We start from the raw sequence: 24,298 nt of genomic DNA, 5'->3' as shown, positions 1-24,298 counted from the left end.
TTTCTTTGAAAAAATGTCTAATTCAAATATTTTACCCATTTTTAATTGGGCTACTTGTCTTTTTATTATTGAGTTATAAGAGTTATTTATATATTCTGGATACAAGTCCCTTATCAGATATATCATTTGCAAGTATTTTCTCCCATTCTGTGGGCTGTCTTTTCACTTTTTGGATGGTATTCTCAGCACATGTGTTCCTAAATGTTCTTAGCTGAAATAGTCAAAGTAAACTTCTGGCGAGTTGAGAGGAGGAAAACTGAAGCACAGATCCATTTAACATTGATAATCAAAGTAGTAATGGCTAGTTGGGCCCCCACCACCAACCATTCTCTCTTTCACTGTCAGTGACAGATTCCCCCAGAATCAGAAAAGCACATGGATGCCTAGAAACAAAAGATAGCAATTTCCCTGCCTCAGCATTTTCCCAGCCTCCCTTGCAACTAGGTTTAACCACAGAACTCCATTCACATTGTTATGTGATCAGAAGTGCTATGTTCAACCTCTAGAAAGTGTTCCTACAATAAGAGATAGTGCTGTAGAAGTGGGATCAGGCATCTTGGACCTAAGGTGAACCAGAAGGCAAACCGTACACAAGGAGGAACAAGATCTGGCACCAAGAACCATGATACCCACCCTGATCTGACCTCCTCTAAGCTCTCCCAAACGAGAACAAATACACTTTTGCACGATTTAAGCCATCTCATTTTGAGTTTTTCTGTTACAATCAAACCTGATCTCAACTCATGCAACAATTAAGTGAAAGGCCTTGATTTATATCTACATAAAGCAAATGCAAGTCCAGGCTCCATTCTGCAGTTTTTGAAGCATTGCCTGTTGTCACAATGTTACCTGTTTTTCCAACCCAAGGAATAAAAAAAAAAAAAAAAAAAAAAAAAAGCAAAAATTGATACCAGGAAAGAAGACAAAATATGTTTATGTTAAGCATATGCAATCAACTGTGAAATTACTATATGAAGGTACCCAATAGGAATTCTCTAAAAATCCATCAGAAATCCATTTACAATACCCGCCTGCTCCATAATGGGTTAAGTTTATTTCCTTTAAGCAAAACAAAGAACAAAAAACAAAAACAAACAAAAAACCACTGGCGCTCACAGCACTGCAGTGTGGTACAGAAGAAAAGGACAGCTGACTGACAGTTGCTTGACTGAATCTAATCCCAGTTCTGTCACTTTTAAGCAACAATTCACTTTCATTTAATTCAGTACAAATTTGGTGAATGCCCACCATATATAAAGCATCGTATTTGGTATTGCAGTACCAAGTAATGCTAAAACAGGGTTTCTACCCTCGTGGAATTCATAATCTAATAGACAAGGAACAAATTACTTACAATTCCCAGTAGTCTTTACTTGGCCAGGAATTGGAGAAATAGACAAGAGAAGAGCCTACACCTCATTCAAACTCTTCACTAAATAAGCTTTTTGTTGGGTTTTTTTTTCTGTTTTTTTAATAATAATTTTTTATTATGTTATGTTAGTCACCATACAGTACATCCCTAGTTTTTGAAACTCCAGAATCAGGGGAGTGACCTCAAAGTACACTCACCCTCCCTTCAAATTTTGTTCCAAAAATGAGAGGCCAATAGCAACATACTGATGGGGGGGGCGGGGGCAAGGGGCTGGTAGCAGGGACCTAACACCCCCACAGACACTATCCTTTGATAACATCAAGCCTGAATAGATTTCTCCCTGCTTAGAAATGAAGAAATAAGCAAAGACAAGAGAAGTCAATAATTTAACTCAAAAGTAACATAATCCTAGAGACTCAAGGAGACACATACATGAAGAAAGTTATTTCCCAAGTTAACCAAAAAGCTTCAGAGAAAGACTCATGATGAACATGTATTATTTTTGAAAAAATATTTCTATGATATTAGTATTTACATAAGATTGAATAGACTTATATACAATGTTAGATCCTATAAAGGGACTGTTTTTGTTCCAAGAATTCTGGGAAAATTTACAAAACAAACAATATGTCCCACCTCTGCACTGTTCAAAATGCATCACAGAAGCAATACTGAGAATACTGAGTAGGCAGCCAGATAAGAACCTGAAATTCAGGGAAAGGATCAGGGTAGAGACAATAAATGTCAGAGTTACCAACATAAGGATGGCACTTAAAGCCATGAGGCTGGACAAGACCATAAGGGTGAGGATGAGAAGAAGAATCCTAAGATGAACGTCAGAGAACTCCAAAATCAAGAGATTTGGAAATAAGAAGCTGTAAATGAGTCTAAGAATTGAAAAGCCAGTGGGGTGGGAGAAAACGAACAGTCAAGTATGATGTTCTAGAGGAAGTGAAGCAAGTAGGTCATGAAGGAGAGTTTGGCCATATCAGATGCTGCTGCCAGCAAAGAAGAGGAAGGACAGGACAGCTGACCACTGGACGTAGTACATGGAGATCGTGACAGCTGGACAAACACAACCGCAGTGGAGATGAGACACAAAGGGCAGACTGGAGAGGGCGCAAAAGAGAATAGGAGGAAGAAAATAAAAGATCTTAATATAAGCTTATAAAATAAGCTTTCGAAGAAGTTCTGTTGTTTATTAGAGGGGAGAAATGGGCAGAAGACAAAAGGGAAGACTGGTCAAGACAGGGGTCTTTCACTGGTGATAGTGGTGGCATTTTTTTCAAGATGGATGAAAAAAGAGTGTTGATGAGAATAATCCAGTAGAAAGGGCAACCCTCAGGTTAACAAGAAAGAAGAGTGCTTGAGTGATATTGTGGAGTAGCAGGGACAGGATGAGAGACAAGGGAACAGAGAGGCTCAGGAACACAGCTCACACAGAGACAGAGGAGGGGCAGGGTGTCTGGGCACAGCGATGGAGTAGGTATTTACGGCTGTGGATGATCTCTTCTTTCACAACAAAACAGGACACAAAATTACCAGGAAAGAGGCAGTGTCAGAGGCTTAGAAATATATAAAATATTCATCAACCAGGAGAATGAAGGAACTAGAAATGTAACACAATTAGTGGTTAGAATCAACGGCTCATTTCAGGCTGGTGGTCATGAATCTGATGTGATCCCGGGGAACATGGTTAAATATGTCTCTTTAGGAAGAGAGAAGGCAGAGGTGACCCTCACTTAAGTCAGGGTTGTACCAGCAAGTCTAATAAAGGAAGAGAAAGACAATAGAGCATATTCAAAAGACTGACTATAATGATTGACTATGAAATTAAAACCAGGTGACGAAGGAAGTGAGGGTGTAAGAAACTGAGTAACAACAGGCTCAACTGATTAGAGAGACGCTAGGGATACTTACCAGGAAAAAAGCAGGGAAGGACAGAAGGTGGTGTCAGAAAGAGAAAGGCTCGCGGCTGAGATTCTAGAGCGGTTGCCTGTCCTTGTAACGACAAGACCTAAGCAATGACTGGGAGAGGGAATGGCTGAGGTAGGCTAAAGGACAAGATGACCAAAGGACAGGAGTTCCAGGAGTCAAGAAGCAAAGTGCTAAAAAGGATCATCTCAAACAGTACTGAAATCACCAAGAATTATAAAAGGAGTAGAATTGGAGATAAACCGTGTAAGGAGCTAAAGATTCTAAAAGTAGCTCAAAACACAGAAAAAAAGAAAAATACAGACTGCAGAGTGATTCGCTTTGAGGATGAAACCATGTGAACAGACAGAGGAAGGGACGGAGGGAGGGAGGGAGGGAAGGCCAGCCAGCCATAGAAATAACACTTAAAAAGCAATAGCTGAAAATGGAGAGGTCCAAGAAATTTGGGGCAACGAGCACGATTCAGTCTTGGAGGTCAAATGCTGCCAAAGCTGCCAAGTGCTACACCCAATTTCCCACCGGGTTTCTTACTGAATGACTCTAACTCAACATGACCACAGTTGAATTCATCATCCTCCATCCTTGCGCCTCCTTGGTTTTCCAGCTTAATAAAAGGCACTAGCTAGTTGCTGAAGCCAGAAACCTTCCCCTCCTTCACTCTATACTCTAACATCCAATATGTCTCTAAATTTAGCTCTAAACATCTCCGTCAAATGGATCCCTTAGCTTCCATTCCCACTGCTACCCACACTACTCCAGGGCCCTTTCATTTATCATTGCCACCTGAAGACCTTCTCTACTCTGCCAGAGTGAGTTCTGAAAAAGATGAATGTATCACCCACTACTAAGTAAAGACATTTAATGGATTAAGCTAAAAAACATCAATGTCAGGCCCTTGCCACCATCTCAAGTCTCTTCTCCTCCTCTTTCTGGCTTCTCCAGTGTTGCTGGTGTCGCTGGGGACCTCAGATGGGCCACGTCCTCCCTTGACTCCAGGCCTTCACATGAGCCATTCACTCCACTGGAATAGGAGTCTCAATCACAGCTGACTCCAAATAATCCATCAGTCATCAGCTAGATGTCAGACCTTCCGCATGCCTTTCTTCAACCATTTATCTAGACTAGATTAATGGTCCCCCTACCACAATTTCCCAGAAAGCAGTTCTGGGTGTCAGCAGAAGTAAATGAGAGATGTCTACAAGAAGAAGGAAGCTGAAAAAGTAGGGTTCCAGGCCCTTACCCTACTTTAATAAGGGAACTCTCTTTGTTTGTTGTTCCATATATACATAAATGTAAAATTTCATTTGAAAACAGGGTCTCCCTATAAAGCAGTTTAAAAACCACTAGAACAGATCACCTCTAAAGTCTCCCCCCTGTTCTCAGAATCTATAGGTGTTATCCTATATAGACGAAAATAACTCCACAGTAATCCCTGGTCAATCTCTGTGAGGGGTGGAAAGTGGTTACCACCATAATAAGGATCACCGTTGACCAACTGTATTTGGTATCATCAAGTCTGACAGAAAATATGGAGTTAGGAAAAACAATATACACTGTATTAGGACAATATATGAAAGCACTAGAAGTATCCTGCTTTCAAAGCAAATCAGATTAATCCCATTAAACACATTTTCTAGTAGACATCACTGCTGACACACCTTTGTCAGTTATTTAGGGAATGTCCCAATTACACGGTAATACTCAGACTTACGGTGTAGTGACTGAGAGGCAGAATGGGCTCTAGAGGCAGAATGCAGGAGTTCAAATCTCAGCCCTCCCACTTACCAACTCCATGCCCTTGGGAGAATCACCCAAGCTCTCTATGGCCCAGATTCCCATCATAAAATGGGAAGGATGATACCTGCCTGTTAGGACTGTGGTGAGGATTCAATGAGATAAAGCACAGAAGAATTGAGAGCACTTAGCACGGTCTGGCACTTAGGACTCAGTAAATGCCCACTACAGGTAGATACCCACAGATGCTTAAATTGTACTACACAGCCTGAATGTCTTAAGGTCTCTGAACTAGTCCCTACTGGCCTGAAATTTAACCTCTTCCACCATGACATTCTCTTTCATTTTTTTCCAGTCTTAGCAAAATGCGTGTGAAACTACCTTTCCCACGGTAGTGCCAACTTTATCATGGCGTCTAGTGGCACACTTTTATGTATGTGGGCTTCGGTTCATTCATTGGAAAGTAAAGCATAGCTCCTCCTTCTCTGCATCCACCCCAGAGACTTGGTTACATCATCCGAGGGAAGAGGAAGCATTCGTTATTTTTGTACTCGCGGGTCCTGACCTGAAATGAACTTTTGTTACAGAAATCTCATATTGTAAACTTTTGTTATACAACTATGAAACAGCCTTATCTAAAGACCAGTGTGGCCGAAACCAGGACTGGCAAGAAAACACCATACTGTCAAACATTACAAAAGAAATATTCCATGAGTACCAAGATTTTCCTTAGTACGACAGGACGACACAGAAATAAATAAATGCCAGAGAAGTAGTAATATTATCGGAGGAACGTTTTTCTTTCTTTTTTTTTTTTTTTTTACTTCCTCCTCTCTGGCAGAGATTCTTTTATAATAACTGCAAGTCATACGATAAGGGAAAAGATAAGCAGTCTTTAAATCAACAGTTTGCCTGTGGGCCTCCATCACATACAGAACACGTGCACCGAAAATTCCCACACACAAAAATGCATATTACTCTGTATTCACAGCCCGCCATCTCTTGTCAGCGTTGTCACCTACTTCCTCACTGTCATTCATTATTCTTTCAGTGCCACAATTAGGCTTGGATCAACAATGAAATGCTCCAAGGTAATTTTTTAATTACTGGTTAGAAGAGCTCCGAACTCCAGCCAAGATCAAGCTCTCACTCCACAGCTAAACACAGAGACAAAGACTAAATGGGTCAAAATGAATACAAAGCCTGGAAATGTAACAAGATCACATTCTTTCAGGGCAAGGAAATCTCACTTTCAATCCACCTCCATTTTTAAATCATTTTTTATAGCACTCTTTCATTAAGTGCAATAATTCTAATAACTTACCGGTCAGCAGCTTCGACATCAAAACAAAATCTTCTGTCAATGGAGTCAGTATGCCTCTTGGTACATTCTTTCAAGAAGAACACCTCTCCATCCCCCTGCAAATAATCATTTTAAACATTCTCAAAAACTACAGTATAAACACAGACACACTAAACAACCCTATACTGGGGAGGGGGGGTGCCCCAAGGTTCAAGATTTTAAGTCCCTTTATTCTATTCTCTTTCAAACAAGTTTGTTTAAACACTATTTGTAATCTTTTTAAGATTTTATTTATTGATTTGAGAGAGAGAGAGAGAGAAATCGAGAGAAAGAGAGAGAGAGCACGAGCAGGGGGGAGGGGTAGAGGGAGAAGCAGACTCCCCGCTGAGCAGGGAGCCTGACATGAGGCTGGATCCCAGGACCCGGAGATCATGACCTGAGCCAAAGGCAGACACTTAACCGAATGAGCCACCAGGCATCCCTATTTATAATCGGAATCATCTTTGTCATCTTCTTTTCCTTAAGGTTTTCTAGATCTTGCTTTGATTACAGTAACACTAAATCAGACCTCATGAACACTGATTTTAAAAGGCAGACTAACAACACAGTTTCCACATGCCAGAATATTTGTTATTCTCTTACTGCACTCTTTTTAAAAGAATAATTTGTTTTTTAATTCATACTATGTTACACCATATGAAACTGTCAATATGTGACCACTTTTGACCTATAAAAACTTCAATTCCATATGAATCTACCTAAAACGTATCATATATCAAAGGGCCCTAGAGCAGCTATTGTGATCATAGAAACTTAGAGCCACTTAATCAATGTGGGTTTTGTTTCTGGAGTGGATCACGCTGAATTCATATTTACTTAATTTGTTTTAATATGGTACTATTTTACCTCACTAAACCATCCAAGGGAGACAGAAGCAATGCCGGAACACATGTTCTGAGTTAAGAACTCTAAGACCTCCGAGTACCTACTTCTAGAATATTCTGACATCTTCTAAAATAGGAGAATCTCCAAGTAATATTAAACAAACACTCAAATATGCCAATATTAAAAATGTCACAGTCATTATATTCTGAAGTGCATTTTTTATTATGTGGCAGTTAAACAGACATCGTTAAGCAGACATGTCTTAGCATTTGAATTAGTCCTGACAGAAACCTCACACTCACACCTCATGCTCAACCTTAACCCCATCAGCCTTTAAGAGTGATATCCTCACTTCCTCTTCTTCTCCATGGCTCTGATTTTCCATGTGTACTTCATGGTTACAAAACTATGTCCGTATTATAAGCTGCTTTAAATATTGTTCAGGAAGATGCAAAGTATATGTAAATAGAAGTGAACTTGGGTCAATTCTGTATTCACCTAACCAAAATCATGTCCAGCTACCCAGTGAGCAATGACTTCCCCTTCTTTTTTTTTTTTAATGTGTTACCAATTATGTTCGATATTGGTGGAAGAGCTTTGCCTCCAGACTATTGATTACTGCTATGAGCTGCAGTTTGTATTTAAAACCCAAATAACAATCATCTTTCCTACAAGGCAATTTCTGAGGTCTTCTTGCCATGACGTTTTGTTTTGCTATTTATTTCTGTGACGAGTAGTTAGCTAACTGGGAACTGCCGAAGTGAGAACTTTGTAAGTCTCAATGGAAAAAATAAAATTCATTACAGACTACCTATGGTAGAATGTTTTCAGGCTGTAAATACATGTGCGCACATCAGATCTTTATAAATACCGACCTGACAGAACACTGAGTTGTGAAAGCTTGTTGTAGGCGTTCGCTTTATCCTCCAATAACAGTGACATAAAGGGATTCTAGCTCTGACCATAAAAACCCATACGTACAATTCAAAAACCACAAGAACTGTTGTTTACTGACCTACTTTATTTAGAAACAAAAGAAAACAAATATTTTAATCTTAAAACCAAAATATAATGTATTTATCATTAGCGAATATAAACACCATTAAAATGTCAGCCTCGGGCTCCTGGATGGCTCAGTCAGTTAAGTGTCTGCCTTTGGCTCAGGTCATGATCCCGGAGTCCTGGGATCGAGTCCTGTGTCAGGCTCCCTGCTCAGCAGGGAGTCTGCTTCTCCCTCTCTCTCTGCCCTTCCCCCTTCTCATGTTCTCTCTCTCTCTCTTAAATAAATAAAGTCTTTCCAAAAATTAAAAAAATAAATTAAATATCAGCCTCAAAAATGACCTCTCACATAGGATACATAATATATAACCAAACACTTACAAGTTTTCCCCCGGATCTGTGCTCAAATGGGATTATGTTGAACTTCTTGGCTGCTTTCCGATACATGCAGTAGTGTTTGACCCAACTGGAACCAAATGGAGCAGGCCCTTCAACAAGAAATAGAACTTTATATTTCTCCTCATAAATAAGCAGATACACAGAGTTTCAAACATATTACTAAAGAGGAAAAACCCAATAAACAGCACCCAATACAGCTCAAGGAAACAAACCAGCAACACCGTTGATACCAATTTAAAAAAAAAAAAGGTAGGGAAAGTAAGAAAGCTCGGAGACATCATTTGAGAGAAGATTCAATATTTTTCAGCAACGAAGCAATGAGCTGAAGACATATTCTTTAAACAGTTTGCCAGACTGGACTGTTAATCTCACACCTAAAAGTCTCTTCACTGTGAGCTATATATTTTGTTTATTTCCAAGTATTAAGAGCTCACAAGGGTCTCAAGAATTCCATTCAATGTATGTGATGGTTTTGGATTCAGTTCTGGCCTCTCAAAACACTGCAATCATGGAATCACAATGCTGAGAAAAAGCATGTAGTTCAGCATCTACAAGTGTTAAGCCCACTACAGCACCTTGGTAGAAAGCTGCCCTTACTAATGACGATAAAGCTAAGCTTTAAAATGAAAAAATGAAAAGTGAAGAATAGAGAGGTGAGCTATTCACATATGACCAGAACATTCTCGGAACCTCTTTTTACCTCTTGTAAAGTCAGTATTATCACCACCAGAGCTCTTGGAAGACAGTGGTCTATGTCAGGAGTACCTAGCAATCTAGACTTTCAGATGCCAGTAAAAGTCCAATCATAAGAAAAGTTAGTCCCAACAGAAGTTGACAATTTTGTCTTTTACCAAGATGTTTTTTTTTTTTCAAACAAAGTAACATCTTTTATCACCATCACTTCACCTGCAAACAAACCTTTTATACCTAAAAATCAAGAAGGACAAGCTTAGGAGGGAGAAAAGAACTCATTCCAAAGGAATCCACTGAGCTTTAAAAAAAAAAAAGGTGCTCACATTGTCTTGGGGGCAGTTGGGAATGAAAGGTGTTACTAGACCACAATAAATCTCACCTCAGACTATCAGGAGTGCAAAGACCAGAATTCAGGGACCACTACTGCATGTGTTACGAATTGCTAGCATTTGTATCTTATTCTATGGTTCAAAATATATTGTGCAGGGGCGCCTGGGTAGCGCAGTCGTTAAAGCGTCTGCCTTCGGCTCAGGGCGTGATCCTGGTGATCCGGGATCGAGTCCCACATCAGGCTCTTCCGCTATGAGCCTGCTTCTTCCTCTCCCACTTCCCCTGCTGTGTTCCCTCTCTCGCTGGCTGTCTCTCTGTCACATAAATAAATAAAATCTTTAAAAAATATATATATATATATTGTGCAGATATTTCACTCAATACTAAGAAAAAACTTTGAGGGGGGAATGGTGCATTATTATCTCTCTAATTAAAAAAAAAAACAAAAAAACTGAGGCTTAGGCCATATGCCCAAGAAATGACAAAGCCTAACCACAAATTGGAGTCTCTGGTCCCAAATACCAAGGTCTTCCCACTCATTAAGCCACCATCCTTTCCTGACTCCCATCTGACCCGAGCATGTAGGCTTTTCACAGCTGTCCATGCCCCAGGTAATATCCTAGAGAGCATGACACAGACTGTCAATTCCAGGATTCAGGACCTGTGTGATCTAGGGGACATTGATTCTCTCCATTTTCTCAGTGGTGCTTCCATTTTCTCAACGGCAAACGGATTAATAATAGTACATACACTTCCTAGGGTTTTTTAATGGCTTAAATGAGACAAGGTATATAAAAAGCTTAGTTAGCCCAGGGTCTGGCATGCAAGTAACAAGAGGAGACTTCTGCCACTACTGGTTTTGTTCTGTTTTTCCAACTAGTCTCAGCCCAATTCTTCTCAAAGACAGTAAGTTGAGCAACAGTTATGAATCTAAAAACTAAAGTTTCCTGTGATTTTCACTTGGGCATATAATACAAAAATCCTATGCTTCTTATGTCTCTGCCCTGTGTGTTAATTCAGTTATTTCAAATTCAACGAACAAACTGAGATTAAAAGGCTAAAACATCAGAAAAATTCAAAGTTCTGCTCACCATGTAACTCCTCTTCGTGAGATATGAAGACTGTGGTAGGCCAGACTGAATTAGGACAAATGGAAAAAGAACCACTCTGCCCACTGCATATGCATGACCTTCACTTTGAAGCACAGATATCCCACAGCTATTCCCCGACTACTCTCTCCTACTCACGCGGTCAGTTTGCAAGTCCTGTAAATCAGCCACACTCATGAAAATTGTGAAGTGCGCTGACTACAGTCAAAGGTGGGCAGACAGGAAAACAGCAAACACAGAAACATTTTCACATTCTCCTCCTTTCTACTAAATAGTACTCAGGTTCCACAAGGAAGTAAAGTTTAAGAGCTGAACAGTTAAAATAAGACCAAACTCTGAGAAAGTTTGAAAGAATTTTTTGGTGCCTTAATTTTCAAAATAAGGACACTCCATGCACCGCATATTCACTGAGAGCAACAACACTGAAAATTCGGTGAGATAAGTTAGCATGCCACCTAGGAGTATTTTTAATAGCCATCTGCAATCACCCTGATAATTTTAGCAAGAACCAATGATCTCAGATTGGTGTGGAAAGAAATGATGTGAAGGCATAGGAGGAATATGTCCCTGCTGACTTTAACATGGAGAAGGAGGGCTGCGGGAGGGGGAGGGTGTGCACATGTGTATGAATGTGCATATGCGTGTGCGTAGGTGATAAGGACGGCGAGGGATGAAGGGAAAGGGGGAAAAATGCCTCGCCTCGCTTTCAGCCTTATACCAAGTTCTGGCATCCTCGTAAGCAAGTTTTAACCAAGTGTGATGCAGAATTCCAGGGAGCATCTGGAAAGTAGGGTGCTCCTTGAGTTCCTAATTTCACTGTCCCCTCCCTAGAGCAGGAACGTGTTTTCCCCCACGATACAAAATATACCTTCTAGGACAGGAGGGGGCAAAGGCAGTGGTAGGAATAATTATTCCAAAAATAGAGTAATTACAGTAAGAGTGCTAAAACAATCTTTTATTAGTCATTCATCACTGCGGGAGGTCTCTTACTTTTTTCCTGTACATACAAGTAGCCCTCTGCTGTGAATTGACTTGCTCGTTTGTGGTCCTTGGGATTCTGTCTGATTTTGTTCATAAGCTCTTCCACTTCTGACCTTGTTCCTTCAAAACGATTCCGTGTCTGAAACAGATAAACAAACGCATATAAGTTTTAAGCTCTCATAGGAGTTTTTTCATGTACCTTTTTAAGTCTCTGGATAACTATAATTAAATTTGTAGGATTTTTCTATAAACTTTTTGAAATATACACATCCTTTCCAGTGTGTCTCTTTGTAAAGATTACTGTTCAGAAAAAATTAGTGGTAAAATAGCTAATAGAGGAGTCTAAGCTAAGGTAACTGGAGGTTATTTACTCTCAAAGCTTTCGAACACCCAGAATGCTTGTGTTATTCAACATAAAACTTCGTACCTCCACATCCCACAATATTAGTACGTCTTAGATTTTTTTTAAAAAAAGTAGGTCATAAAATATCTGGGAAGTCTTTCCTTTGCACAATCAACCTGACTCACTATTATTATACCAGCAGTATTAGGTACTCAGAACCTAAAACACTTAATAAATTTTCTCTGCCAACTAAAAAATATCAGGTCATTTTTTGCAGGTCATGGCAATTGCACTTGAAATGACATTTCTTCTCAGATAAAGGAGAGGGGGGGAAAGAATCTCATGTACAAGTAATGTCTTTGATATCTGAAGAGACAAATCACATTTCTGGAACCCAGGAGACTTGGCATGCCAATATCTCTGTCAAGCGGACACACTGGAAACGTATATGCAAGGTGAAGGGACGAAATTACCAAGGCAAGCATGATGACTCAGCACCACCAAGTTCCTGGACATTTCTTTTTATCCACACTCTAAAATAATTGTATTAACACCAAAAAAACTGCTGATGTGAAATTGTGGAGAAGCGGAGATAAAAAAAAAAAATTTTTATTGAAATCCCTCCCCTCTCTTCCCTACAATGAAAGGGGTTACCAAGGGTCCTAGAACAGAAAAATGGTAGAATGGTACACATTTTTTAGAGGAATGGGAGTCTGATAAATGTGGATTGCAAAGGGAAAAACTTATCTGCAGAAGTTTATTTTAAACACAAGCTGAGAGTTTAAAAAAAAAAAACGTATGTACTAGAACAAAACACAGGATTGCGAGGAGGGTGGGACTCAGTCGTTAATGGCCAGTCCCCTCTTGCCTTCCTGTTTCTCGTGCCTCCAGGATTTCTTGTCCCCAGTTTAATACGATTATACCCTGATTTTATTTATTTGCCTCCTTTATCACTTTGCTTAGATTCCTCCCGGCCCTCACTTCTTTCCGAATGTGTGTCTGTACGTGTATAATATTTATACATATAAATATTTCAGAGATATTGTGGATTCGGTTCCAGGCCACTGCAGTAAAGTGAATATTGCAATTAAGCAAGTCAAATGAATTTTGGGGTTTCCTAACGTATATAAAAGTTATGTGTACACTATACTGTAATCTTTTGAGAACACAATAGAATTATGTCTTAAAAATGTATATACGTTAAGTAAAAAATACTACATTGCTAAAAAAAAAAATGCTAACCATCATCTGTGCTTTCAGTCATAATCATTTTCCTGGTGGAGGGTCTTGCTTTGACGTTGACGACTGCTGACTGATCAGGGTGGTGGCTGCTGAAGGCTGGGGTGGCTGTGGCAATGTCTTGAAATAGGACAACAATGATATTTGGTAGCATTTTACCCACAAGAGAACTTCCTTCCCAGTCGGACTCAACCCTCTCAAACCCTGCTGCTGTTTTATCAACCAAATTTATGGAACGTTCTAAACTCTTTGTTGTCATTTTAACAAATCCTCACAGCATCTTCACCAGGAGTCGTTTCCACCTCAAGAAACCGTTTTCTTTGTTCATGCATGAAAAGCAACTCTCTGTGCAAGATTTACCATGAGATGCAGCAGTTCAGTCCCAGCTTCAGGCTCCACTTCTAATTCTGGTTCTCTTGCTCTTCCCACCACATCTGCGGTTACTTCCTCCACTGAAGTCTCGAACCCCTCAAAGTCATCCTTGAGAGCTGGGATCAGCTTCTTTCAATCTCCTGCTTGTGTTGACATTTCGGCCTCTTCCCGCGTGTCACTAATGTTCTTAGTGGCATCTACCTCTCAACAGAGGGCTTAGAATATTTCGTAAATCATGCTGTTCATAGACGTGCTGTCATCCAGACTTTGTTGTTCCGTTCATAGAGCACAGGTAGAGTACATTTAATCTGATTCTTAAGGACTCCAAGATTTTCAGAATGGTAAATGGGCACTAGCTTCCACTGAAAGTCACCAGCTGCATTGGCCTCTAACAAGAGAGTCAGCCTGTCCTTTGAAGCTTTGAAGCCAGACATTATCTACATTGAAAATCTGCTGTGTAGTGAGGCCGCCTTCATGAATGAAGCTGGACTTTCTGGACCACTTGCTGCAGCTTCTCCATCAGCACTTGCTGCTTTACCTCTCACTCTTCTGTTATGGAGACGGCTTCTTCCTTAAAACCCATGAACCAACTTCTGCCAGCTTCTGACTTTTCTTCTGCAGCTTCCTCACCTCTCTCAGCCTTCATAGGACTGAGGAAGATTAGGGTTTTGCTCTGGGTTGGACGTTGGCCTAAAGGGAATGTTGTGGCTGGTTTGATCTTCTAACCAGACCACTCAGACTCTCTCCGTATCAGCAATAGGACTGTTTCCCTTCCCTAGCACTCGTGTGTTCACTGGAGTAGCAATTTTCATCTCCTTCAATAACTTTTCCTTTGTACTCACATCTTTGCTAACTGTTTGGTGCAAAAGGCCTAGGTTTCAGCCTGTCTGGGCTTTCGACATGTCTTCCTCTCTAAGTTTAATCATTTCTAGCTTTTGATTTAAAGTGTGACTCTTCCGTTCACTTGAACACTTGAAGCCATTATAGGGTTAGTCACTGGCCGATCTCAGTATTGTTGTGTCTCAGAGAATAGGGAGGCCTGAGCAGAGGGAGAAAGATGGGGATGCAGGCCAGCTGGTCAGTAGAGCGGTCAGAACACACACAACACTCATCGATTACGTTCACTATCGTATATGGGCCTAGTTTGTGGCACTCCAAAACAATTATGACAGAAACATCAAAGATCATGGATCGTGATCACAAATGTAACAATAATGAAAAAGCTTGAAATATCATGAGAATTACCAAACTGTGAGACAGAGACACAGAGGTAAGCAACTGCTACTGTAAAAATAACACCAACAGACTCGTGTGACACAGATTGCCATAAACCTTCAATTTGTAAAAAACACAGTATCTGTGAAGCTTAAAAAAAACAGAGCACAATAGAGCGAGCTATGCCTGCACACACACACACACACACACACACACAGATATGTGCATGCCGTGTGTGTACAGATGCCGGCATACACACCCAGGAGCACACACCTGCACACACACACATATTCCTGTTAATCTCATGCGTTGCACCCAACACTCTCATTAGTCATATTAATGCTCAAATTGTCCTGGGATTGGACCAGCAGGGACCCCTTCTAGCTGAATCTTGTATCTTTTGACGTGCCCCCTCTATTGAGTAATCCCTTACTTTCTTGTCCCAAAAGGAGTCCTGGGTTCATCTTATACTTTCTCTGAGTCCTAGAATCAACGATTTCCCCTACAGAAGCCCTTGTCCTTAGTGAAGTATTAAGAAACCAAAAGCTATGGGGCTCCTGGGTGGCACAGCGGTTAAGCGTCTGCCTTCGGCTCAGGGCGTGATCCCGGCGTTATGGGATCGAGCCCCACATCAGGCTCCTCCACTATGAGCCTGCTTCTTCCTCTCCCGCTCCCCCTGCTTGTGTTCCCTCTCTCGCTGGCTGTCTCTCTCTCTGTCAAATAAATAAATAAAATCTTTAAAAAAAAAAAAATAGAAACCAAAATCTGGGCACAGTGTGTCACAGTTGAAGGGATGTCACTGCTCCTGGGTGTTCTTGGCAGAAAGAAAAACTACACGGATGTGTATACATGTACACATATGTATGTGTTTTAACACACATACACTTCTATGCCTCTCTATATTCAAAAACTCATATGTTCATACCAGTAAATATAATCCCAATCCAATACTTCGTTTCTTTCTAGCCTATCCCTTCCCAGTTTTGAAGATTGATTTATGTTAGAGAGAGAGAGAGAGAGAGCTCGCGCATGTGCACGAACACATGTAAGCGGGAGGTGGGGCAGAGGAAGAGCAAGACTCTCAAGCAGACTCCCTGCTCAGCGGGGAGCCCGACAAAGGTCTGATCTAATGACCCTGAGATCATGACCTGAGCCGAAATCAAGAGTCGGTAGCCTAACCAACCAAGCCACCCAGGCACCCCATCCTCCCCAATTTTGTATATTTCTTTTCAGAGAGTGAGAAATCTATCTCCCATTATTCTCAATCTATTTACTTATTTGTTCAATTAACACATCTGCTCAATGTAACTGATCTCCCAAATACTCCAGCCACCTCTTCTGCAGGCTGCCTCTATACCCTCCCCCCCACCATCACCCCCACTTTTCCTGCTGCAGACCCCTCCATGGAGTACCACCTACCGTCACTGTCCTACTTCCTCAGATGCTAGGACTCTGCACTGGGAAGGGAGGGGAAGGATTTTACCATTTAAGGTAAATTATGAATAGAAATGAAAATTACACTTTTTTAAAATTTGAACATAAATAATAGAATGGCTAGAGCCTAGCAATCTCCAATTCTAAATTCCAGGTGTATATATATTAAGATATCATCACATGACAATCATGTTAGACTGGAAAGGCTACAGTACGTGACCACTAGAGTGTTGACACCGTGGCTGCCACTACTGAAAACACTTTTTGGTGCGTTAATCCTCCAAATAACCTCTGAGATAGTCTGGAACTATCCACTGTCAGTAAAAAGGAAAAGGAAATTCCTTTCCTTGCATGCCTTCCTAAATAAATTTCCAAATAAAGCAGTCTTCAGTTATGCCGTATAAATTAAATACATTACCACCTCACCTATTTGGGGGGAGGCTTCAATCTGGGGACTAAGCTGGAATTCAGTCTACAAACCTGGTGGGTCAGGCTTAGCACAGGTTCACTCCCATGTTAAGGAAAAAAAGGAGATGAGCAAGAGAAAGAGCTTTTCACAGTGTTATACCCAGAAACAAAGCTTTAAAGGCAGAGGGAAAAGGCTGATTCCAAGTACAGATAGCCATTTTAAGTTTCCCATCCGGGCCCCATGACCTCATTCAGAGAGGAAAGGAAGGCAAAGTATAATTAAAAATATGAAAAAGGTTTCATGAAATAGCTGTAAAACATGAGCGGGGGCCCCATGCAGCCCTGCTTTAGTAACCTTGCAAAATAACAGGAAAGGGGGAAGGCCCTACACACACACACACACACACACACACACACACACACCCTCACTGCCATCCCCATACTGCCCTCAAGTGCGCCATGCAGAGCGAGGTGGCAGAAAAAGGAATGGCAGTCAACAGACCCCAGGTGAACAGGTGATAAGAGTCCAAATCCCATATAAAACACTTTCCATGGGGATGAGGGAAATATGGTTTAGAAGTGGTGAGAGGTGGAGGTGACAGAGATTTACCATCAGGTCCTAAATCTGAGTTCCTACAATTAAAGGGACTCCCGTGTTACCCCCAAGCTGCTAAGGTCTGGGCAAGCAGATGGCCATATTAAGACGTTCCCCAGCTCCTATATTTGCGGACCCCAGACACACCATGAGTGACCCACTTATATCCCAGCACAGAATCTGAAACCAACCACCAAGGTCCCTTGGAGTGAGTCTGCCCAAATTCCAATGCTGGCCCTGACCTGAAAGCAGCAGGACAGCAGAAAGTTCCTGTCCTCATTGTCCTCATCTGTAAAATAGGAATAACGAAATCTACACCACAGGACTTCTACGAAGACGAAATGTGCATAGTCCAAATAAAGCACTCGGGTAATAGCTGGTACGTGATAATAAAATAAATGTAAATGACATTACTACTACGACTACTATTACCAAAAGTCACAGTTATTCCCCGTCAAAGGATAAAGAAAAATCTTCAATAACTAACAGTTTATTGTTTTAAACTTGACAGGAAGAGAAAGTATGTTTTTAAAATTTTTTTCAGAATATAAAAACTAATCCACATTATAAAACAGAAAGAGGGAAGGGGCACAAACAGACCTGTCTTGGGGGCATAAAAAAAAGTTTTAAAAGCAATTAAAAGTGACCATAAAACGATCCCTCAAAAATAAGCACTTTCATATTTTTACACAATCACTTCCAATCCCTTTTCTTTAAAAAACATAGTTTATTGTTTCAGTGTTCTACTTTTCTCACAACGCTGTAACAAAAATTTTGGGCATATTCTTAAAATCTTAACTATTCTTAGGATCTTCTGGGGATTCTTCATGAATTCTAAGATTTCTCACATTACATTTCCTTCTAGGAAGAATTCTATTCTAGTTTCTCTTTCCCCACATTCCTCTGGGGATAAAGAACAAAAGTTTAAATTTAGTTTTTTAAAAATATCCTTCAATTTCGAGGCAATTTATATTTTTCTTGAAAATCTATTTTCTAAAGCCATCTTGCTCTGTTTTGCTTTCCATGTATTACTCCGGATTATGGAAAGTGGGTGAAGAATAAATTGCTTTCAAAAAAACAAAAGAGGTGTTACCCTTTTTACAACAGAAAAGGTGAAACCAGATGGGGAAAAATAGGTTGTTTTCATTTTTAAGTCACTTTTGCCTTTTACTGATTATAAAATGATCTTGCTGGATTTTTTTTACTACGAATATTTTAAAAAGCTGACCAAAATTATCCACAGCATTGTAGTGCACAGACAGTTAACGTTTTAATATGTGGGTCTATTTCCTTAAATACATAAGGAAACATCGCATAAAAAAAGGACACATAACTGGGATTTCTGTAATTTGTAGTTTTATATTACCAGCATTTTCCCTTTATTACGTGAAAAGCTGGCATCATCAGGGAATGAGAGAAATGGCCAAGAAAGGAGCAAAGTACAGCAACATTCGGCTGCAGCAGGTACCACAGAATGAGCGGCATGTGTTTCAAAGGTGCTGGCCTTTCTGAAGGGAAAAGCATTAGCTAAGAGCAAACCCAAACAGCAAAGACACCTCGATCAGGTGTTCTCCACACTGCAGGTGAGGAGGAAAGAAGGGGCTCTGGGTGAAGGAGCTGCAGGAGCAGCTTGAGGAACAGAACAAAACGAAGAGATGAATATGGAGAAAAGAGGCTTTAGGGCAATTCACTGATGACAATCCTTGTGTTCCAGAGGATACAGAAAAATTTTCCAGCCAACCATTCTTTGCCCATTTCTCTATGGGAAATGACTGTTGTTACCAAATGTGTAAGTTGACGTCTGAACGTAGTAAGGATATTAACCAAGTTATTTTGTGAACCATTTTAAGGGATAGCTTGTTTTTAGGTTTTGCTTTTAATGCTTTGGACAGAGCATTGCTCATTTACACTGAAATATTTAATCTCTCAAAATCACTTTGGCGTATAAAAGGCAATTACATCCCTTTTAGCACACAGGCGTGTTACAAAAGTACTTCCACCCACAAGCACGCTGTGCAGGGATAGTTTCATGGGAGCTTCTGGGAGATGCAGACGTTCCCCAGCCCTCACCCCAGACACCAAGGCACAGCCAGCTCTGTGGGCACATAGCCTGTGCAACCACATAGGACCTTGGGCTCAGAAGGTCACGTGCTTGATTTAATGCTCTGCTGTCACAGTCTTGAAATTCTTCATTTTTAAGTAAGGGCCCTGCCGTCCCGTTCTACACTGGCCCCACAAATTATGGAACCAGTTCTGCCTGAAGGTTCTCATCCAGGCCAGCCCTGCACTTGACAGATGACATCCAGACAGAAGAAGTAAATTTCCACAAGTTATATAGCCAGTTGGTAGAGGAAAAAATCAAGAGTATAATTAATCTTCTAACCTAACTACATAGTGTTCTTTTTACCAACCTGTGTTCTGCTGTCTGCAAACGTATTCTGAAAAATCGCAGCAGCGTTAGACTATTCTACTACCCACAGAGAGAGTTTTAAAATTAGAACTAATCAACACATACATACGTGCTTTGATATTGTTTAGAATTCTGTTACATTATGGTCACTGATAGTGGGGGGCATGAGTGGGGGTGGTTACTTTTTAGTTATTTAACCCAGCTCGACATTCAAATAATCTACAAATACACCTGAACTACAAAAAGAGGGGGGGGGGGAGAGATTTCGTTATCTCATTCCCAAATGTAGGGAACTATATGAAAAACTTAGGAACAAAATCTACACAAAAACCATTCCTCCTCAATCTCTATGATGATATCAAATTCAAAGCCAGGCAGCAAACAGCACAGAGTCCCATCCCTCATACGTCTTTCAGTATGAGCTAGAATGCGCTTGTCCCAAAACTCACTCACTTTTTTTCTAATGAGGCCGAAAATTATATTAAACATAACCTGAAAACAATTTCAATGAGGACACTTCCAAAGTCAACGTAAGTGTTGAGAGGAAAAACACCCAGCACCTTCTGATCAAAGTCATCTACGTCCCACTGTTTGATAAAGCTCTCCTAAATCTCTTTATCCAAGACCTCTTTGAAAGCATACATTTTCCAGGAAAATAATATAGACCAACCGTAACTGTGAATTCAATACATTAGCGAATATGCATAAACACAGGGAAGAAATCCCTCTTGAGCCATAAGCCTAGCTGCAATTAAAAATCAAGTAAGATACACAGGTAATAGAAATTGAGATCATTACACCTAAAGTAGAGTGTTCTTTTGTGTGTTCCCTACAAGAAAGACTGAAAGTTAGGTAACAAAGTTTGTCCTTGCAACTATCCCTACAAAGGGCAATATGATGACAGTTAACACTGCTGTAGGACATATTTTAAAAGTTATTAAGAGAATAGATCCTAAAAGTTCCCATCACAAAAAAAAAAAAAAATCTGTAACTATATGAAGTGATAGACATCAACTAAACTTATTGTGGTAATCATTTTGCTATATGTATGTCAAATCAATATGCTATACGACTGAAACTTATACAGTACTGTATGTCAATTACATCTCAATAAAACAGGAAAAAATAATAAAGATAAATTCTGGGACTCCTGATTCAAAACATATACCTAGTGACTTCTGAAAGTAAGACAAGAAAAATACATTCTTAAAACAAATTCCTTATCTTAAAAAAAAAAAGAGCCGCCAGGTGGCAGAATTCCTCCTGAGCCTCGTCTAATTGAAGAGCAGTTTGTTACACTGAGAACTGACCAGAAGGTGGCAACGTAGCCTCAGTTTCTCAACATCAAGCGCTCAGCCTGGTCTCAGTTTAAGGCTTTTCATATAACAAAAGGAAAATACACATCTCAAGCATCCTCTTATATCAGAAAGCTTTTACTTCCTTACATTCTGAATGTTGATCTGAAGTTCCATTTTGTAGTGATTGAAGTCTTTGGCAAGTTCATGGCCCTGATGATAGAAAGTAAACATTCCCTGAAAAAATGACAGCATCTAAGACAAAGGGAAAAAGATGACATTAGCACAAACAAAAACTCAGTGTGGGGGGAAAAAAGAATAAAAACAGCCACATATTGCCCCCCATCCCACTGTGATTCTACTGCAGCAAAATAATTAAAAGAAGTCACTGTATTCAACTAAATCTAACTACATACTAGTTACTAATTTGTCCTTTTACAAAATGAAAGGTTTGTGATTTTTCCTTAAATATCAGAGCCTTGAGATAGCTTTGAGAGTATAGTGTAATGGAGAAATGCAGTTCTACATCACTCATCTGTTCTTTTTAGTCGAGAGAATCTCTATATTCATTTATAATTGAAATCTTATCACCATGGGTCAATAGAATCTATATTGAAAGTGAAATCACAGGATCGAAGAGCTAAAGGCTCTCTCCAATGGCGTCCAGTGCAGTGCAACCTCTCTTGTGTCTATGGACCTTCGGTGACTGCGGCAAAGACGGGTAGAGACAGGTGGTAATTAAGCTCTGAGTTCTGACCTACCCTCACCTGCCCCTCTTGATTAAAGGGCACCCGCTTCTGCCCAACATGTGAGTGAATTTAAAGTGAGTAAAAGTGATTTGGGGTAGGAATTAGGGAAATCCTGAAATTCATTTTCTTCATAATGTCACACAGCACAATGGTTAGGAATCTGGGACTCTAATGTCAAGTGGCCAGCAGGGGTCAATCCCCAACTTCAGCTATGTTATGAGACCTTGGACAAATTACTGAAACTTTCCGTACTTCTATTTCCTTGTGTGCTTAGTGGGATCGTAAAAATACCTCCTATGGAGTGTGTAGAATAAACATGAGCACGGTGAAGTATAACAACGATGACTTGAACAATGAGCACTGTAAATGCTCAATAAATCCAGGTCATTATTAGTATTTCACATAAAAGAAAGCTTTATGGAGATGAATTTTTCTCTAATTGCTTAAATTAGGTTAATTCTAGGGGTGCCTGGGTGGCTCGGTCGGTGAAGCATCTGCATTCTGCTCAGGTCATGATCCCAGAGTTCTGGGATCAAGCCCCACACAGGGCTCCTTGCTCGGTGGGGAGCCTGCTTCTCCCTTTCCTCCTCGCTTAGTGCTCTCTCTCCTATCTCCGTTGCTATCACTGTCTCTCTCAAATAAATAAATAATATCTTCAACAAATAAAGTTAATTCTATTACTCTAACTAGACCACTGCTTCCATGAATGCCAATTTTAAATTAATCATTACTTGGTTATTTTTTTGTTTCTCAAAATCACACATAGAATGGATAACTGTATGGGGGATGTAAATTCTATCTCAGTAAAGCTGCTTTTTTTAAAAATCACATGCAAAAACACCTACATTAAAGTTAATCTTGAGAATCGTGAATTCCAGTGTTTCTTGGTTTTTTTCACTAAAACCCACAGTATGAATTACCCTTTACATACATTCATATGTGTCCATATACATTATATATATGCATATATATAAAGAACTTATATGCATATAAGAACTTATATGCATATATATATATAAAGAACTGAAGCTATTAGAATACATCTAATAGAAGCACAAACACAAATCGCATGTCTGTAAACAGGTCTGAAGAATGGCCAGAGTAACTCACAAAATAGTTTCAAGTGCTCCACATGCTGGTTCTTCAGTTGCCATAAGCATTAAGTTGTGTTAGAAATAATTTATCATCAATCAATAATTGTTCAAAGTACCAAAATTTGGATTGGTGTACTTGCTTCAGAACAAACTCAAGCAGAGTGAAGATTATCCATTGACACCAGCACGGTCTCTCCCATCCTAACATTTCTCTCACAGGGCTCTTCTTTAAAAGGTGGGCCTACAATAGGGTGGCAGAAATTGCCGAGTCCTTGAGAAATAATATTCCCTACATGTTGCTATGCCAATAAGGCTGAGAACCACTGATTTGTAGGTGATTCCTTGACTTCATGGTGATGTGTCCATCCTTTATAATTTATGATCCTTGTGCTTCATGTATGCACAATGGCCCCCAGCAATGGTAAATTCAATCCAGGAAGAAACACTTCTATTATACCACAAAAATCTAATAGCAGAACCACCTTCTACGATACTTACAGGTTCCACAAACTCAAACTTCTTTCTTTCCTGGATCTCCTGAAGCTTGCATACATATTCCAGAGACAGTTCATAAAAGTGCTGCCGGTTCTGCTCCACTTGGATATCTGCCTATGTGAAAGCAATAGAGGCTGGTTAAATCTGAGATGGTGAGGAGTGAAACTCTTGACCAGAGGTTGGCAACGCTACAAACCCCATGACAAATATGGCCCCCAGCCCGTTTTTCTACATAAAGTTGTACTGGAACATAGTCACGGCTACTGGTTGATGTATCTTCCGTGGCCACTTTCCTGCTGCAGCAGCCAAATGAGCAGTTGCAACAGGGACCTTCCTGTCTACAAAAACATAAAAACATAATTTTTATCACCTGACTCTGCAGAAAAAGTATGCCAACCCCTGCACTTTGTGATGAGACTGACCCCCATGACTGAACATCAAACAGTAGAGCTCTTCATGAAAAACTCACCCCTACCCCAATTGACACCCAAGGCTGAACCATACACATACAATCAAAATCACATAAGCATTATTTCTGTTGACAAATCCTCTAAGAATGCAGTTGGCCTGGGAAATCTAGTCACCTCGGGACTCACGACTGAAGGCAGCAGGTGAGGAAGTGGCAGCAAGAGTACCATCTCAAACACCATATGATCCAGTAATTCCACTTCTGGGTATTAACCCAAAGGAAATAAGAAACACCCCTATGTTTACTGCAGCCTTATTTACAATAGCCAAGACAGGAATCAGCCCAAGTGTCCACTGAGAGATGAATGGATAAAGATGTGGTACAGATGCATACAATGGAATATTACTTGGCCATAAAAAGAATGAGATGGGGGGGGTCATTGGCAACAATGGGGGGGTCACTGGCAACAATGTGGATGGACTTAGAGGCTGTTATGCTCA

At 40.2% G+C, this 24,298-nt stretch overlaps 1 protein-coding gene across 2 annotated transcripts in view; it reads right to left on the bottom strand.

The window, feature by feature from the left end:
* Positions 1-24,298, bottom strand: part of ARHGAP10 (Rho GTPase activating protein 10) — a 308,238-nt gene that overhangs the window by 173,417 nt on the left and 110,523 nt on the right. For both annotated transcript variants that reach the window (XM_008685462.2, XM_008685463.2), the window contains exons 6-10: positions 23,393-23,503; positions 21,202-21,306; positions 11,750-11,879; positions 8,610-8,716; positions 6,366-6,460 (exon numbers count right to left, since the gene is read on the bottom strand). In XM_008685462.2, coding sequence (XP_008683684.1) covers positions 6,366-6,460; positions 8,610-8,716; positions 11,750-11,879; positions 21,202-21,306; positions 23,393-23,503 — 548 coding nt within the window. The remainder of the gene's footprint in view (positions 1-6,365; positions 6,461-8,609; positions 8,717-11,749; positions 11,880-21,201; positions 21,307-23,392; positions 23,504-24,298) is intronic.

The sequence above is a fragment of the Ursus maritimus genome, unplaced genomic scaffold (genome assembly GCF_017311325.1).
Source record: "Ursus maritimus isolate PB19 unplaced genomic scaffold, ASM1731132v1 scaffold_11, whole genome shotgun sequence".
Taxonomy (NCBI): Eukaryota; Metazoa; Chordata; class Mammalia; order Carnivora; family Ursidae; genus Ursus; species Ursus maritimus.
Note: the sequence above shows the minus strand (reverse complement) of the source record. Positions and strands in the feature narration are given on the sequence as shown.